At 33.5% G+C, this 19031-nt stretch overlaps 1 protein-coding gene across 1 annotated transcript in view; it reads left to right on the top strand.

The window, feature by feature from the left end:
• The window catches only part of ATRNL1 (attractin-like 1), a gene marked incomplete at its 3' end in the record, with an annotated part of 405371 nt that overhangs the window by 363696 nt on the left and 22644 nt on the right, over positions 1–19031 (top strand). Inside the window, exon 24 of the mRNA XM_011967565.1 lies at positions 17388–17449. Coding sequence (XP_011822955.1) covers positions 17388–17449 — 62 coding nt within the window. The remainder of the gene's footprint in view (positions 1–17387; positions 17450–19031) is intronic.

Raw genomic sequence — 19031 nt, 5'->3', positions numbered from 1 at the left:
TGCCTCCCAGGTTGAAGCAATTCCCAGCCCCAGCCTCCTGAATAGCTGGGATTACAGGCATGTGCCACCACGCCCGGCTAATTTTGTATTTTTAGTGGAGACGGGATTTCTCCATGTTGATTAGGCTGGTCTTGAACTCCCGACATCAGGTGATCTGCCTGCCTCAGCCTCCCAGAGTGCTGGGATTACAGGCGTGAACCACCGTGCCTGACCCAAATAATAATATTTTTACATAGGCTTTTAAATTGGCTTTGATGGAACTTTGTTTCATAGAAGGTATTTCAGGTAAGACATTTTTTTTTTTGAGATAGTACTTTCAACCAAAGTGATAACTCAAGGATTTTTAATAAGAGGCAAAAACCCGTATTCTTTGAGAGAGGAGACTTAATTTTCCAAACAAGAAGCCCTAATAAAAATAGCATGAAGCCAATTAAATTTGTTCTTTAAAATTTTATACACAATTTATAAAATTTTAATCTTGACCATAGGATATAACTTCCATAATCCTTTTATAACCTTTATTTAGGAGTCAGTTAATGCTTTAAGAAAACCTTGTTAATCTGACACAGCTGCACATATGGTGGTATTGCCTTTGTGTGCCTTTGACATTAATAATTGATTTATAGAGAACCTGTACTTTATCTTTTAAAAATGGCTCTATAGCATTAGGAGAAATACCAAATGTAGATGATGGGTTGATGAGTGCAGCAAACCATCATGGCACGTGTATACCTATGTAACAAAACTGCACGTTCTGCACATGTTCCCCAGAACTTAAAGTATAATTTTTTTTAAAAAAGCCCTAACAGTCTCACATCCCCACCTCCTCTGTGATAGTTCTTGGGCCTTGAGGAGTTGAATAGCTTTAATTTCTGGCCCTGTGTCTCAGGAGTGCAATTTATTTTGACTGGCATCTTTTACTGGGCCTGAAGATGAGGCTTTAACTGTTTTTAGTGTTTATGCTTTAGCAGGACTTGGTGTCCTTTTTAGACTCAGGAGTTAAAACCATGTAACTTAATATTACAAGGACTTTAAAAGCACATAAAGAAGGATACGCATATGTAATAACCTTAATTTAAAAGTTAATTTTAGTTATTTTCCTAAGCAAACCAAAACTTAATAATAATGGCATAGGAATCATTTCAATAAACTGTAAAATCTTTTAGGACAGTTACCAAAGGGAAAAGAAAAGGCCTTTTGCACTGCATACAACATTATGTTGGAAGAAAACATTGTCTTTAAAACATTATTAGCCTTAGGCAATAACAAACAGAACATGAGTGAAAAAACTTATATGAGCTGAAAATGTGTTGAAGGAGAATTTTTGCTATTTTACACCCTTAAAAGGGGAGACAAAACCTAAAAAGCTGAGATGCAATAAAAGTTAAACATTGTGTTAAAAACAAGTTCCAATCTCATATAATTTATTGAGTAAATCAATCCCTTAAGAAAATTTCATTGTTTTAACCAATTAGGTAGTGTATGAATGTTTTTGTATATATCAAGCCCAGTCTTTACAAAGACCATTACAATTTCCCTTTAATTACAGACAACTTTATTATGTAAAAGTTTTTATTTTTTTTTAAACAAATTCTTTTCTTGTGACTCACACAGACTATTACTGACATACTTGGACTTTCTGGTTTGTCCTGATCATCCCCTTTTCTTAAACAACCACTTATTTTATTATAGAACTAAATCTACCCTACAGGATTTTTTTTCATGTTAAATTATTTTTCGTTAAGCTTTTTTTTTTTTTTTTTAACCAAAAGAACCCTTTTTATTTTTACAACTTCCTTTACATCTTTCTTATTTCCTGGTTCCTTGTACCTTCTTATAATACAACCTTTAAATTAGACAAAATTTGTTCACGTTTTCAAAAAGGACACAATTTTTTTTTTAGAAAGAATGTTTTCATACAAATATGTTATTGGAAAATGCCCAAATAATGAAATATCTATTATTTAATTTAATATAACTTTAGATTTTAAATTATGACACTTTTGTTTACAAGTATTTATCTCATTACATTTACCTAATTATTTTCTTTTTATCATTTACCTAGATTGTTTTTGAAAACTACGATAGTCATTATTTAAAGTTATTGAACTGCCATTGCAAAATTATACCTGAGACAGAAAAAACATTTGACCTAACTGACTTCATCTTGATTCTTGTTTATTCCTGGATTTTGGCTGAACAGACTTTAGGAGGAATTTAATTTATAGGTTAGCTTTGAATCAAAGACGAAGATAACAGTGCCTTCCTGAAACAAACCATATTGCCTGTGGACTAGTCCACCTAAAGCCACAGAATTAGAAGTTTTGGTAATTTTACTAAATTTAAGATATATCTATTTTTATTAAATCCATATTAATGTCTTATTTACCAAAGATTACAGAAGCAAAGATTATTTTGTCTTGGGCTGGGCTTATAGTTTTGTAAACCCTATGCCAAATTTTGACACTGTATAGTATTTGGCAGGAATAAGTATGAAATTGCTTGATTAATAAATGCAAAGAAAAATGTATGCTGGCAACTCTTAAGACATTTTAAATATTACTTTACCAATAAAGCTGGCTTATTTATTAAAGATTCTACTTAAGTTAAATAAACTTGAAAAAGTATTTGACTAGCCTTTTCTTTTTTCATGATAAAGTATTTGATTTCAGCACTTTTATTTTCCTAAGCCAATTAGAGATCTTTTATATATTTTCAGTAGTGAAACATTGTATACACAACACAAACATACATAGATGTATTGGGCATGCCGATACAAGTACATCTTTAGATTTATAGATTTATAAAGACTTTTTTTCTATCTTAGACTTTTAGATTCTTGATAACCTGTTTTATAACCCAGAGGAGTTTTCAACTAAATAGCCGTAAATTTGCATATTAAAGGAAACAACTCAAGTGAAAAACAAATAGCAAAATTTACATAATAAGGTACTGAAACAAAAAGTCTGGTGATGCTAGCGGAAGATTAAAGATGGATGCCAAATTACATATAAAATTATAGAAATCTATCACAGAATTGTATAAGGAGACCAATTTTATTTAGATACAGACTACCTATATTTAAACTGGATCTTTGAGCTCTGGCCAGAGCCCACACTGAATCCTGGGTCTCCAAAAAGGGAGAATAATTATGATCTTAGACTATGTGATGCTTTTACAGTGCTCTTAAAATAATTTTTTTTGAACAAAGACATTTCTAAGTGTCTGAACTGCACACTTCCTTAAAACCCCAAAGTAGCCTCTGTTGTAATAGGTATTTTAATTTTAAAAATCAGGTTACAAAATACAAAAGCCAGCAGTTTAAGAGCCAAGACAAACTTGTCTGTTTATTCTCTTGGTATTCCATAAAACAAACAAACAAACAAAGAGAGACGTTTCTCCCCAAAAGGGAACCTGGTACCTTCTTTGATTTCTTTAAGGACCCCCAAGCTATTTTAAACTATTTTAGGTCCCTCAAGCAGTAGATGGTGCAAGAGAAAGGAGAGGGAGCAGAAGTAAATGAAGAAAACAGAATTCAGTTAACTGAGAAGAAAAAATCTTTTACTCAAAAAAAGGCAAGGTTCTAGGAGAGAAAAAAACATGAATACCTTTTAAATACAAACAGGCACACACACACACACACACACACACACACACATCTTGGTTGTTAACTTTTAATTAAGCTTAACCATTGAGCTCCTTTAAAAAAAATTTAAAATCTTATTGTCATATTTCAGCTAGGACAAATTGCTGCTATTTCAGAAGTACCAAGTATCAAACCATAAAGGGTTGGATTCAGGAACCAAATCCAGGATGTCATGGTGGAAAATAAAAAAAGAAGGCAGAACCTTATTCTTTCAGTTTGACCTGGCTAGCAAAAAGGTGGCCTTGTTATGTAAATAAAACCCCTTTAGTAGTTAAAATTTTAAAAAAAAATCCTTTTTTTTTCTTTTGCTGTCCATTTTCTCCCCCACCACTCCACCTTTGTGTGTGTGTGCAGGGAGGGGAGGGCATCGGGGTGGTGGTGGGGAATTTAGCCGCTTCAGAGGCCTTGTTCCCCATAATTTGGAATTTTCCTTCAAATTTTATCAAGTCCAATAGAGTTGGTTAAAACCAATGGGAAAAAGACCGAAGGAAGAACAAAAACAGGAAAAACATACAACAACAAAAAAGCAGTTAAACGAACAAATGACAACAAACAAACAAGTTATATGATTACTGAATATTGTAATGGTAAGGAGAAATTAAGACCAGCTGGTTGTTAAACTTAGCCAAGACAAAACCCCAATTTAGCTACTTACCTAGGGATAGGTCTCAGGCTGAAGACTGTACTCTGCCATCCTAGAAGCTGGGGAAAAAAACAACTAAAAAACAAAAACCTGAATTCATCTTCCCTGCTGCAACTGAGCTCAAACTCCATAAAGGAGTTATCTGCCTTTCATCATCATGGAAACAGAAAATCTTGCCTTCCTTATTGGAAGCAAGTAAAACTCCAAAAAAGGGAAGTTGTGCAGCAAAGTAAACTTTAGATCTCAACCAAATTTTGGGAGATCAGGGATTCTCTGGACAGTGTGCTCCCAGACCTCAGCAAATTGTACTATTTGTTTGAGCCATAATGTTCACTCATGCTGATATCAAGCACTGGTAGGAGATTTGTGAAAGGTCAGAGACATCTCCAGTCAGAATCACTTTGTGGTTACCAAAATATGAACCCCCAAAATCTGAGGCAGGTCTCAGTTAATTTAGAAAATTTGCATAGATTGAGGATATGCGCCTGTGACACAGCCTCAGGAGGTTTTGATGACATGCGCCCAAGGTGCTTAGAACACAGTTTAGTTGTATACATTTTAGGGAGACATGATACATTAATTAACATACGTAAGATGAACATTGGTTCAGTCTGGAAAGGCAGGACAGCTTGAAGCAAAGGCGGGAAGACTTGAAGTAGGGAGGGGACTTCCAGGTTATAGGTACATAAGAGACAAATAGTTGCATTCCTTTGAGTTTCTGATTAACCTCTCCAAAGGAGGAAATCAGATATGCATTTATCTTAGTGAGCAGAGGGGTGACTTTGAATGAAATGGGAGGCAGGTTTGCCCTAAGCAGTTCCTTACTTGATTTTTCCCTTTAGCTTAGTGATTTGGGGGGCCCTCAGATTTATTCTCCTTTCTCAAGTGTTACATCTCTAGTAGATATTGCAATTCAATAAGTAAAAATGCTAGGATTTTTTGCTAGTTACTAGAAATGTAATAATAATCGAATGCGTGATTGCAAATATTATAAAGTCAAATGAAGAAAAAGGACAGATAAGCTAATAATGATAGTACACTGTGAGTAATTGTTGTTAGGAAAGTGTAGTATTTGAGAACTAGAGTCCGAATGCACAAATTTTCATTTCAGTTTCACTGCTTATTGACTGAGTAATCTTCTAAGCCTTGATTAATCATCTATAAAATGAAATTAATGACATTACCTAATTGATGAGGTAATTCAGGGTAATAAGTCAGTTAATGTACAAAAAGTACTTAGCACAGTGCCTGGGAAATAGTAAACACTTTATGAATATCAGCTCTTTTTAGTAGTAGTGTTGTAGAAGTGTATGTAGAGAAATCAGGAGTAAGATGAGGATTGCCATTTAGACAAGATCTAGAATTGGTAGGCAATGATTCTAGACTAAGAGTTACCCATGGGTGGAAGGTGTAAGGGGATGAGGGAAAATTTTGTGCCAAACAGAGTTACAGAGGTTTGCTAATGTATGTCAAGGTTTTGAAACTACCCGTATAGGCATACCTTGTATTTTACTTCACAGTATTGCACTTCAGAGATGTAGTAGTTTTTTTGCTAATTGAAGTTTTGTGGTAACCGTAGGTTAAGCAAATCTGTTCGTACAGTTTTTCCGACATCATGTACTCACTTTGTGTCTCTGTACCACATTTTGGTTATTTTAAAAACATATTTTTAAAATTATTATCATATAGATTATGGCAATTTGTGATCAGTGCTCTTTGATGTTACATTTGTAATTGTTTTGGGGTGCCACAAACTGTACCTATATAAGACAAGTCAGCTTAATTAATGTGGTATTTGTTCTGAGTGCTCCATTGACTGGGCATTCTCTTGTCTCCATCTCCTTAGGCCTCCTTTTCATTGAGACACAGCAATATTGAAATTAAGCCATTTAACAATGCTACAGTTGCTTCCCAGTGTTCAAATGAAAAGAATTGTTGCATGTCTTGTCACTTTAAATCAAATGCTACATGTGATTAAGTTAGTGAGGAGGGCATGTCGAATGCCAGTACAGCCAAAATCTAGGCCTCTTGTCCGAAGAATTAGCTGAACTGTGAATGCAAAGGAAAAATTCTTGAAGGAAATGAATGCTACTTTAGTGAACACACAAATCATTAGAAAATGAAATAACTTTATTAATGATGTGGAGAAAGTTTGAGTGTCTGGATATAAGATCAAAACCAATATAACATTACTGTAAACCTAAGCTTAATTTAGAGTAGAGCCTAACTTTCTTCAATTCTACAAAGTCTGAGAGAGTTGAGGAAGATGCAGAAGAAAATTGGGAAGCCCACAGAAGGTGGTTTATGAGGTTTAAGTAAGGAAGCCATCTCCATAACAAAAGTGCAAGGTGAAGCTGTAAGTGCTGATACAGAAAATACATGTCTAACTTAATTGATACAGTAGCCACACTAAAGAACAGATTCTCAATTTATATGAAACAGCTTTCTAAAAGAAGATACCACCTAGGAATTTTATAGCAAAGAAGACATGTAAATGCTTGACATCAGAATTCAAAAGATAAGATGACTTTCTTGTTAGGAGCTAATGCATCTGGTGATTATGAGCCTTGGTAATGAGCCAGTGCTCATTTACCCTTCTGAAAATCCTACAGCCCTTAAGAATTATGCTAAATATGTTCTGCCTTTGCTCTGTAAATGGAACAATAAAGCCAGCGTGACAGCATATCTATTTACAGCATGGTTAACTGAATATTTTAGGCCCACTGTTGAGGCCTACTGCTTAGAGAAAAAAGACTTCTTTCAAAATATTACAGCTCATTCACAATGTACCTAGTCACTCAAGAACTTTGATGCTGATGTACAAGGAGATTAATGTTTTCTTGCCTGCTGACACAATAACTGATAGGGTTTGGGTCTGCGTCCCCACCAAAATCTCATGTTCAATTGTAATCCCCAATGTTGGAGGTGGGGGCCTAGTGAGAGGTGATTGGATCATGGGGATGGATCCTTCATGAATGGTTTAGCACCATCCCCTTTGTGCTTCTCTTGGTGCTGATAGTGAGTGAGTTCCTGAGAGATCTGGTTGTTTAAAATTGTGTAGCACCTCCTCCTTCACTCTCTCATTCCTGCTCCTGTGCCTGCTCTGCCTTCACCTTTCACCATGATTCTGAGGCCTCCCCAGAAGCCTTGCAGATGCGAGCATCATGCTTCCTGTACAACCTGTGGATCTATGAGCCAATTAAGCCCCTTTTCTTTATAAATTACCCAGTCTTGGATATTTCTTTATAGTAATGCAAGAATGGTCTAATTACAGTAACCATTTGGCAGCCTGTGGATCAAGGAGTAATTTTGATTTTTTGTACTATTTTTATTTAAATCCATTTTGTAGGGCTATAGCTGACATAGATAATGATTCCTCTGATGAATCTAGGCAAAGAAAAATCTCTGGAAAGAATCCATCATTCTAGCTGCCTTTGATAACATACATGATTCATGGGAGTACATCAAAATATCAACATTAACAGGAATTTGGAAGAAGTTGATTCCCACCCTCATGGATGACTTTGAGAGGTTCTAGATATTAGTGGAAGACGTAACTGCACTTGTGGTAGAGGTAGCATGAGTAATATTAATAGAATTAGAAGTGGAGTTTGAAGATGTACTGAATTGCTGCAATGTAATGATAAAACTTTATTCATGAGATGTTGGTTTTTATGGATGAGTAAAGAAAGTAGTTTCTGGAGATGGAAACTTGTCTTGGTGAAGATACTGTGAACATTGTTGAAATGACAATGAGTTAGAATATCACATAAACTTGATAAAGCAGCAGCTGGATTTGAGGATTCGATCCAATTGCAAAAGAAGTTCTGTTGGTCAATTTTTATGAAACAGCATTGCATGCTGCAGAGAAATCTTTCCTGAAAGATGGAGTCAGTCAATGTGGCAAATATCATTGTTGTCTTATTTTAAGAAATTGCCACAGTCACTCCAACCCTCAGCAACCACTGCCCTGATCAGGCAGAAGCCGTCAACATTGAAGCAAGACCCTCCACCAGCAAAAAGATAACATGCTAAAGGCTCAGGTGATCATTAGCATTTTTTAGCAATGAAGTATTTTATGTACATTTTCTTTTAGACATAATATTATTGCACATTTAATAGGCTACAGCATTGTGTAAACATTACTGTTATATGCACTGGGAAACCAAAAAAAAATTTGGGACCCACTTTATTGTGATATTAACTTTATTGCGGTGGTCTGGAACTAAATTTGCAACATCTCTAACATATGCCTGTACTGTGATCTGACTGCAGTGTTAACGCTATTAGCAGAGAAAGAAGCAAGGGCTAAGTTTCTAAGATTGGTATATGATATGTTAATGTGATTGGACGTCAAACTAAAAGTGAAGGAGAAACACTGAGGAAATTTCAGCAAGGGAATTAAGAAGTGTTTGGAGGATAATCACAGAAACCTCTTTTGGGATTAAAGAGAGCATTTTGTCAGTTAAGTTTGTGTATTAAACCATGAGGAAAGTTATGAGTGCCTTCATTCATTAGGCATGTGTTTGCTATAGAAAGAACTTAAACTATTTAATATTTATAAACAATATCCAAGGATTTATCATCAGAATAATATGCTATGATACTTAGGCAGAACTGTCTGGTATATTTATTCCTTATGTTTTATTTCAGAAATATGTTTTATTTTGTCTTTTGAAATTGTCTATTTTTTGTGTAACCATATTTTAAAAAATATTACCTTGTCTGAATTATACATATTATTATATCATTATGTTAATTATATGTTGCAATTTTATATGGAATAGATTATCATAGTGGATCTTAGTAACAGCTAATTTAATCTCCAATTTGAATTTATTTATATTTTTTAAAAGAACAAGTAAGAATATAACCTAATAAGATCTCAAGTTACTTGCCTGAAGCAGTCCGATTGTCTTTAAGATATGACTAGTTAACTAGCTTCCTTTATGTAACTATGCTTTTTAATCCAAACAGTGATTTGCAAGACCCTCTCTTTCCCTTCAATTTATTAGATGAACTTGATAATTTTAGCACATTCTTTTATATTATATTTTCATTTTTGTTTATCTTAAATATATCAGAGTTTATCATGTATGGCAAGCTGACATTTTGCACAAAAACATCAATTTATGTTTCATAAAATAAGAATTTTTCTCTCACAAATTTTGACATTTTGTAATAAATATCGAGCTATTAATCTACTTCTCTGTCCAAATGCATTTAATGTAACTTTTTCATAAAATCAGAAAATTTAAAATATTCATCATTATTGTTAATTCATGAAAAATATAGCATATCTTAAATTCAAGTTTTAGATTCTGGACATGTTTTCAATATGAATTTATATTTACATTTGAATTGACAAAATGTATTATCAGGGTTACTGTAGTTTCAGCTAACTTAGTTTTTAGCATGTTGTCTTATCAATTATTTTGAGGTTCTTTAAACATATGGGGAAGATAAGAATATGAAATTGTATCATTGATCAGTTTTTATTTTGATTATTTTTTTTGAATAATCACTGGATAATGAATGAAATTATTACAGAAGACAGAATTACAAAGGTGCAGTTATACTGGCTTAAGTTTTAAAACTAACTTTAAATGTAACTTGTGTAAACATATATTTTTCATGGGAATACCACAGAACTAAAATGGAAAACGTTATTTGCAAGAGTCATGTTCTAGCCATGGCATCAACAAATAGGAATCTTCCTAATTAGACCATAATAGATTTTACAATCATAAATATCCCATACCCTGAGAAGATATACTTTCATAGAAAATACATATTTAGAATATTGTGCCGTTATTGATTTGTCTCACTGTTTTTTAAAAGCAGTTGGCTAAATAAACATTCTTTTAAAATGGTATCATTTTTAATACATTAAGAAATGATATTTCATGTAATGCCACCTAATTGAGACACAATAACATCTGTACCTTCTTCCTTTCATAGCTCTTAATAAGGATATATGAAGTCCTAAGAATACTCCTGTGCTAAATCTTGCTATTGAATCTATTTAATTCAATAGATTTCTTGAAGTCATTTATTTATACATATTTCTAAATTATATTCATTTATTTATAATAATTTATTCAATAGTTTTATTGAATTCTTTCTATTTACTGTCTACCAACTACTGTTCTAGTCATTGAAAGAGTGCTGTGAACAGTATGAACAAGGCTACTATTCTCAAGGAGCTTGTATTTTAGTGGGAAAAAGACATTTTAACTAATCATCAACCAGTAACATAAAATAATTTTAGATTGTAGTTTGAGAAACATAGTTTTGGCCGGGTGCGGTGGCTCAAGCCTGTAATCCCAGCACTTTGGGAGGCCGAGACGGGCGGATCACGAGGTCAGGAGATCAAGACCATCCTGGCTAACACAGTGAAACCCCATCTCTACTAAAAAATACAAAAAACTAGCCGGGCGAGGTGGCAGGCGCCTGTAGTCCCAGCTACTCGGGAGGCTGAGGCAGGAGAATGGCGTGAACCCGGGAGGCGGAGCTTGCAGTGAGCTGAGATCCGGCCACTGCACTCCAGCCTGTGCGACAGAGCGAGACTCTGTCTCAACAAAAACAACAACATAGTTTTATACAATACTATAGAGTAAGGGGGCAGTAAACTACTTTACATGAGTGTCTTTAAGAAGTATAATATTTATGGTGAGACCTACATGATACAGAGCAAACCATGTGAAGACCAGTTGCCCAACATCACTTAAGAATGATTCTCCTTTGTCTGTGCTTATTCCTTTTCCTAGAAAACAGGCTTGCCCAACCTGTAGCCCACGGGCCACATGTGGCACAGGACGTCTTTGAATGCAGTGCAACACAAACTTGTAAACTTTCTTAAAACATGATGAGATTTTTTTGCAATTTGCTTTTTGTTTTTAGCTCATCAGCTATTGTTAGTGTTACTGTGTTTTATGTGTGGCCTAAGACAATTCTTTTTCTTGTAGTGTGGCCCAGGGAATCCAAAAGATTGGGCACCCCTGCACCCTCCAGTTTTATTAGAAGGGTACTGGAATTGCTGTATGCTATTATAGACAGAGAAAAACTGAGAATAGCCAGATACACTTGAACCTAATGGTGTGCTTCATTTCTTTCTGCTGCTCTCTATATCTAATTTTTCTGCTTGATCTCAGCACTTCTGCATATTTTTAGACGTTAAAGAGCGATTTCTTGTCCCACCTATGTGAATAGTAAGAAGACAGGATATTTTTCATGTTCTTTTTTCTCATAGCACTTACTGAGTTCCAACACATTATATAATTTATTATTATCACCATTTATTATCTGCTCTTCCAGTAAGAATTTTTTCACTGCTAGCTTTTTTTTTTTTTTTTTTTCCTGATACATCCAAGGACCTGGTACAATGCCCAGAACATAATAGATACTTAGTGATTTATTTGATATATGCATAAATGTATACCCCATAAGAGGGAATCTTGAAAGAGAATCTGAGTTAGTGTCTGTTTGGCATTGCTTTCTAATTTTACCAAATCATCCTTGGATCTGCCTTCCATTTCCATAATCAATTACATCTTATTTTTAAAGTATGTACCTGACAATGGACTGCAACAGTATTTCCCATAGGCAATTTCCTGTGGAATTTTCTATGGAAAGTCTCGGGTGGAGGAACATTTTGAAATATTTGTACAACAAATTGTAGTGCTGACTCTTCTGTTGAATAGCCAGTATGGAATATATTCAACCTTAGCCTGTAGCCCCCAGATGGGACTCCAAGTACCAAAACTGCTTGTGCTGAGTCTACATTTACTTTTCAGTGCCATTTATTTTAACAGATTAGTTACTCTGAGTGTCCCTTGCATCAGTTTTTAAGAAAGTCCGTATTTCAGATGGTACTTTTTATAGAGACTTTACCCATAAACTTCATCCCACCATTAATAGTCCTTATTGTAAAAGGTAGGAGAGTATTATCTGTAGCAGGAGTTGGTTGAGGTCTTCAATCAGTACTTTGCTTAATGTTCAAGTATCATGTGTAACCTAATTTGAACTGCAGCTATTATTTTTGATAATTTAAAAAATAGTGTTAATTTTGGGAGGTCCAAGTGTCTCATCACCCCCCCAGAAGTGGTATTTCAGCTTATTCTCTGAAAACAAGCTGGAATCAAAATAACATTCATATTTCTTTACATTTGTCTTTATTATATTTATTAATAGGTAGAGATAGATAATATAATTATTTCAAGGTTTAGAATGTTTCGATTCTTTACTTTATGACTTTTACTTGAAGAAGTAGTCATTTTTCCTCTGGCTACTTTATTTATTCAAATATTCTTTGGACAGATGTAAAAAAATATATAGAGATGTTTCATGTGTGTGTATGTGTTGCTTACTTGCCTGAAATTATGATCTTTCTTATAAGGTACTTAGTTATATGGATCCACAGATGGCAGGTAAACCATAATAAAATTCTGCCATTCCAGCCTGAATCGTGTGCTTCACCAATTTAAGTATATTGTTACTCTGTTGGTTACTCCCACTACTTACTTACCGTTTAAATTAAAGAAATGCCAAATCTTTTTATATGTTAAAGAATGGCAGATATTTGGGAGTGATAATAATGAGTTAAATAGGGATTGCACAAATGGATTAGTGAAGGCCCATATTTGAATATTATATATGTTAATAATCAATACTTTTTTTCCCCTGCAAATGTGCCACTTACTCTTTGAAAATTTTCCATCTCAGTTCCTTTCCCCACTTTTGTTGGACCTTCTTTGTTTTGTCTATATTTACTTTGTTCTGCTTAATTTTCATTTTCACTTTTAGCAGTTTCTCCTCATTATGAGACCTGCCCTGGGATAGAGATTTGACTGGTTGCTTTTGAAAATTCATGTACTCCAACTGTTCCAGGCTTCTTTAGAACTTCCTCAGGATCCCTTTGAACTAACCTACTCTTGTATTGAGCAATTCTACACTTCTGCTTTCACTTTCTTATTCAAATTGGACTGGCCTAGTTCTAGTTAATACCTTTTTGAAACTTTTGAGTTTTCCTGTTGATTCCCTCTTTTTCCTGCCTCATAGACACTGGTAGCATATACACCTTGGGTTTGTCATTTACCCATACCGGTTTATGTTTTGGCATTTAAGGGGATAATCTGCCACTTACTTTTGTTAGAATTGTTGTTGTTGTTGTTGTTGTTGTTTTTGGCTTTTCAATTTAGCTGCTGTATATTTTAATATTGGAAGTCAAGGATATCAAAAACTATCCTACTACTCCCACTGCCCACTCAGAACTCTGTCTCATGGATTGCATTTGTTAATTTCTAAGTAGTTAAGCTTGTTTTGGCCATATTTGAAATTATAGTTTTAATTTTATTTTATTGGAATATGTTAATACAGCTCATAAAAGCTACCATTTAGATTTTTAAAAATACTTTCTCTGTACAGTGTTTATTGTCTTCTTTTAAAAATGTTCTATGGATTAAAATATATATTTTAAATCGTCTGTGTTCTTGTTGATTTCTGCTCTGTTTTGTAACATAATTCTTGAAAGTTCAGCCTGTAGTTTGTTTCTACTTTGTCAGGTTCCACATTCTCTGTATATTATTCTGTTTATATTAACATCCCCACCACTCTGTTGAAAGTTCATTTGTGTAAATTACTCATGAAGTTTATGTTGTTAAATCCAGTAGCCATATTTTCATCCTCATCTTAACCAACAAAATCAACCACTACTTTCTTATTGCAACATTTCTTTTATTTGACCGCCTTGACACAACCCTTTCCTGGTTTCCTCCCACCTACCTTTCCAGTTCTTCTTTTAAGCGCTAATGATGGGGTGGCCCTGAATATCCTCTTAGAGATAATTTCTTCTGCATCTATTCTGTTTCCTAGGGACTATCATACAAGTACATGATTTTAAAATGACATTTATGTTCCTTTGATTTCCAAATTTTTAAATCTAACCTTTCCTCTGAGCTTCAAGCTAGTAGCTACTGTCTACTCTTGAACATTTAATAGGTATTTCACATTTAGCATATTCTAAGTAAGTTTTTCTTTTCTTATTTCTCCCTTGATCCTCATGGCCCTTTTCTATTCTCAGTAAGTAGAAATATCTTTTCACTTGTTCTTGTGAGAGCAAACTGCAATAGTCATGATTGATTCTTCTCCTTCATTCACCTGTCATATCTAATCCTTCAGCATGTCTCCTCACTTCTCTCTCTAAATTATGTTCCCAACTACTTATTTTTGTCTTGATGACTACTACTCTTCTGCAAGCTACTATCACCTTATGACTAGAAAAATCAAATATCCTCCTCTCTTATCTTCTGGATCCCCTCAGTTATTTATTTCTCATCCAACAGCCAGAATGATATTTTTCTTGAGAGTTAGATCATGTCATTCCGATAGCTCAAAACTTTCCATGGGTTCCCATTGCCCTTATAATATGTTGTGAACTCTTTGTCATGGCCAATAACCTATGTGACTTGCTTTTTGCTTTCTAGTCCGAATTTATTTACAACTACTCTGTCCTTTGCTCACAATACTCCAGATCTTATGACTTTTCATAAACATGTCTAACCTAATCATCATCTTTACACTTGAGAAACCTCTACCAACAGACATTTTTGTGGTTTTAAACATCTTATTTGGATAAAAGCTCATATATCACCCCTTTAGTGTGACCAACAGCTCTAACCACCTGATCCAAATTAGCCGCAAATCCTCCTAGCCCATATCATCTTTTTTTTCCCACTAAAAACACCACTGTCAACAATTATGATATCCCGCTACAAGTTTACCTGGTTATTTTCTCCCTCTTGCTATTAGAAAATAAACACCAAAATAATAGGAGCTTTGTCTTATTACAATGGTGTCACTAGCACCTAGAACAGAACTTGTTTAGTGACTATTTCTTGAATATTTTTACATGATTTAAATTATTTAAATAGATTAATTTTGTGTATTTTTGATCAGATAACTTTTAAAAGAGATATGCATCTTAATAATTTCTTCCAAAATTTTGTCATTATCAAATTCCCCTTATATGTCCAGGCATTGTGTTTTTACTTATTTGGCCTGTATTTTTGGTGTATATTGTTTTATTATTGTTATATTTTCTTTGTCTCAGTGTTTTATTTGATCAGGTTTTGACTTTGAATTTCACTTTGCCATTAATATTGGTTTACATGTTTTCTTGTTTTTAAGGGCCTATTATATCTTCTTACAGTATTTTATGTTTTGACTAAAAATGTGTCACTGTTCTATATGTGTTTTCTGCTAAAAACATAAAGCTGAATTGTATATTTTAATCTACTGCAAAAATGTCTGTCTTTCAATGTGGATTCAGCCTGTTGATATTTACTGCAATTGTACTTTATCTTATTTTGTTAATTTTATGTTATATTTATTATTTTGTTATTTCATCTGTTCTCTTTTTTTATATATTTGCTAATTTATTTAAGCCTTTGTTCAAGCTCCTTATACCCCCTTTTCATTTATATTTATCAACACTGCATAAGGTTTCCTCCTATTGCTTAATTAAACTAATTTTCTTTATTATGATTTCAAAATATTATTATTTTGAAGATTTTCCTGTTAGTTCTTAATTATTGTTTCCAGAATTCTGTTACCATGGATTTAAGTTCTTGTTGACAATATTCTTTGATAAGCTTCATTTCTATGACATTCTTATGGACAATCACCTAGGAAGAAAATTCAGTATTTTAAACTTTAAAAGATGTTTTTTCTTTAATCTTTTATGATATTTTCACCCATAACCAATCTCCTATGCCAGTATCTTTCTTCAGCCTTTGTATAAGTGTTTCATAATTCAATAGCTTAGAAGCTCGTAGGAAATGAATATTACTATATTTAAGCTTACATGTACATGCCAAAGAATCATTTTCTCAACTTACTGTAATTCTTTACATAAGAAATACTGACATCCCTTATTTTAGAATGCCATTTAAATTCCTTAGTGTTCTTTCCTTGCACTGAAAACTGGGACAATTATAGGATTCATTTCCTTTGTTTTTCTTCACTCAGGGATCATAATCTCCGGCCACTTGTCCAATTCCTGAAATTGGTTGTTTCATATACTTCACCTGGTTTTCCAGCTATTTACAGCAGGAGAGAAAACTCATTCCTTTTCAGTAGAAATTCTATTATGTTTTTGAAAGATTTTCATAAAATATTATTAAAAGAAAAAGATTTTAATACCTGAATGGTTTAGCTTCAGCAATGTGAGAAAACTCACTTATACTGACATCTCATTTATACATGATACAGAAGTTTAATAATGTTTATATTGTAACTTTTACATGCCAGAAATTATGGTAATCATTAAATTTGTATTAATTCAGTTAGATTTTCTATAATATTATAAGGTAGATGCTTTTATTACTACCATTCACATATGGGGAAACTGATAAATAGACTAGTTTTTCAAAATATACAGGGCTAGTAAGTGAAAAGCCACATTACACCATCAGTTATTCTCTATCCAGATGCTATATTGTTGAATGATACACTATAATACTCTTCCTCAAGGCAGATGTTATAGTATGATCTCTATAATGTTAAAAGAAATGGAGAATGATTTTAACTTTTTTGGCTAGTTTCACTTTTTAAAATTAACTTCTTATTAACATTAACAAGTTTTAAAATGATGTGACATATTTTATTATTTGAATGGTGTGAAACAAAACATTTGTGTGTGTGTATATATATATATATATATATGAAGCTTCTCCAGATGAAGATATATAGGGAGAAAATTCCCTATTTTCTTAACTGAGTTGAAAATTTGGGTGTTTTGGTTAGGCATATTTAATCTGTCGTAGTATTTCACATGAAACTCTTAGCATATATCCTTAAAGTAATTTTCTAATCGTTTTTAAAATATTTCATGTCATATTCTATGCTATGACCATCATTAGCAGTTGGATATATTAGGTATTCTAGATGAAGTTTTGATTCCATCACATATTTGATTTATAATATGACAATCCAAATGTCTTGGTGATTTAGAAAAACTATATTTACAAATGTCACAAAGTATCACCACAGGTTTTAGAGAAGAACATACCTTCAATTTTTTTTATTTTGATTTTTCAGATTGCATTCTCACAACACAATACAATCATGGACCTTGTGCAGTTTTTTGTCACCTTCTTCAGGTAAAAGTTTGCTTTGACTGACTTTGAACTTGTCAAGCCTATATTCTGATATATGTGCTGTCAATCTGTTAGATAATTGACCAGTTCTGTAACCTTAAAGTATCATAGAGTGTGTCTTGAATAGCTTTATATGCTTAAACATATCCCACAGAGCAGAGGGAACATAGCTGAAATGTACTTGTGCAAGATTATTTTGCTGTTAACACTATTTAATGGCTAATGGATTCAGTGGAAAGAGGATAACTTTGTGTCCCCCATCACATAAATAATTATAGCCTGTTTTACTTAATGAAATTAACAATGCATGCATCACATGGATTAGTTACATCTACAAGAACTAAACCAATTTGTTTATTTATTAGATAATTTTGTTAATTGTGTGACATATTCATTGTAGGTTCATAAAAAGGGTTCCACAGTGAAGCAACTTTGTAAAATGCTATGTGTCCTAAAGTTAAATAGCGCTCTTTTGGTTGGTTTTCAACTGGCAATCTTTCTCAGAGCTTTTAAAATGCTAATTTGCAATGTGTCATTCTGCAGTAGAGGTTGTAGTTTGTAGCATTTGTCAAAACATGAAAACTGTTTTCAGGGAACATTTATTTTCATTTCCATGGGATGTAAATATAGAGACTCTGGGTTAGGAGTTAAAGTTATAGAATGTCTGTGTTATGAGATCGTAGATCCTCTGGATTGGAAGAGATCTTATTTTTGTTAACATTGTTATTCATGTTTGAATTTTATGCTGGTCATTTGGGTGGCTTTGTGCAAATTAGACAAGTATGACTTCTCTTTCTGGCAGATAAAGCCCCACATCATGGCACACAACTTTGAAAATAGTGCAGTATGAATTTTAACCAACACTCATCAACTTGGCTGGGTTGCCATACAGTAAAGACCTGCACAACTCAGTCCTTAGCACAGATGATGTATTTGGAACTTTTCTAAGCACAAAGTAACATCATCTTGTTGATTGTCTTGTCCAGACATCCATAAAGTATTTGAATTTCTAATACCTTATTCACTGGAGTCTGCAAACATTTTCCATTAAGGGCCAGATAGTAAATATTTTAAAATTTGTGGGCTGTATTGTCTTCATCGCATCTATGCAACTTTTCTTCTATAGTGTTAAAGTGGACAAAGCCAATATGGAAACAAATGGGAGTGGCTGTGTTCCAATAAAACTTTATTATAAAAACACCTGGTGGATTGAATTCAGCCTGTGGACATAATTTGCCCAACCACTGATCAGTTTTATGCCTGAATGCCTTTAATGACAGGAAGCTCACCAGCTCCTCAGATAGCATTTTCTATCATCAGATAACAAATTGTTCTTTATAACTGAGCTAAAATCTGTCTCCCTCTGATATCTCTCCTAATTCCTCCATATGGGCCCATATATAACAATTTCAGTTTCTCATTTCCATTTACAGCCCTTCAGATTTGTAAACTATTTTCTACAATTCACACATTCCTTGTTCATTTTTCTACTTCTCTTGATAAGAGAAACCTTTGCCATATTGGTCAGTTTACTCTGAACACAATCATGTTCATCTGCACCTTAAAATACTATAATTTCTATAAT

Source organism: Mandrillus leucophaeus, unplaced genomic scaffold, assembly GCF_000951045.1.
Source record: "Mandrillus leucophaeus isolate KB7577 unplaced genomic scaffold, Mleu.le_1.0 Scaffold80, whole genome shotgun sequence".
NCBI lineage: Eukaryota > Metazoa > Chordata > Mammalia > Primates > Cercopithecidae > Mandrillus > Mandrillus leucophaeus.
Note: the sequence above shows the minus strand (reverse complement) of the source record. Positions and strands in the feature narration are given on the sequence as shown.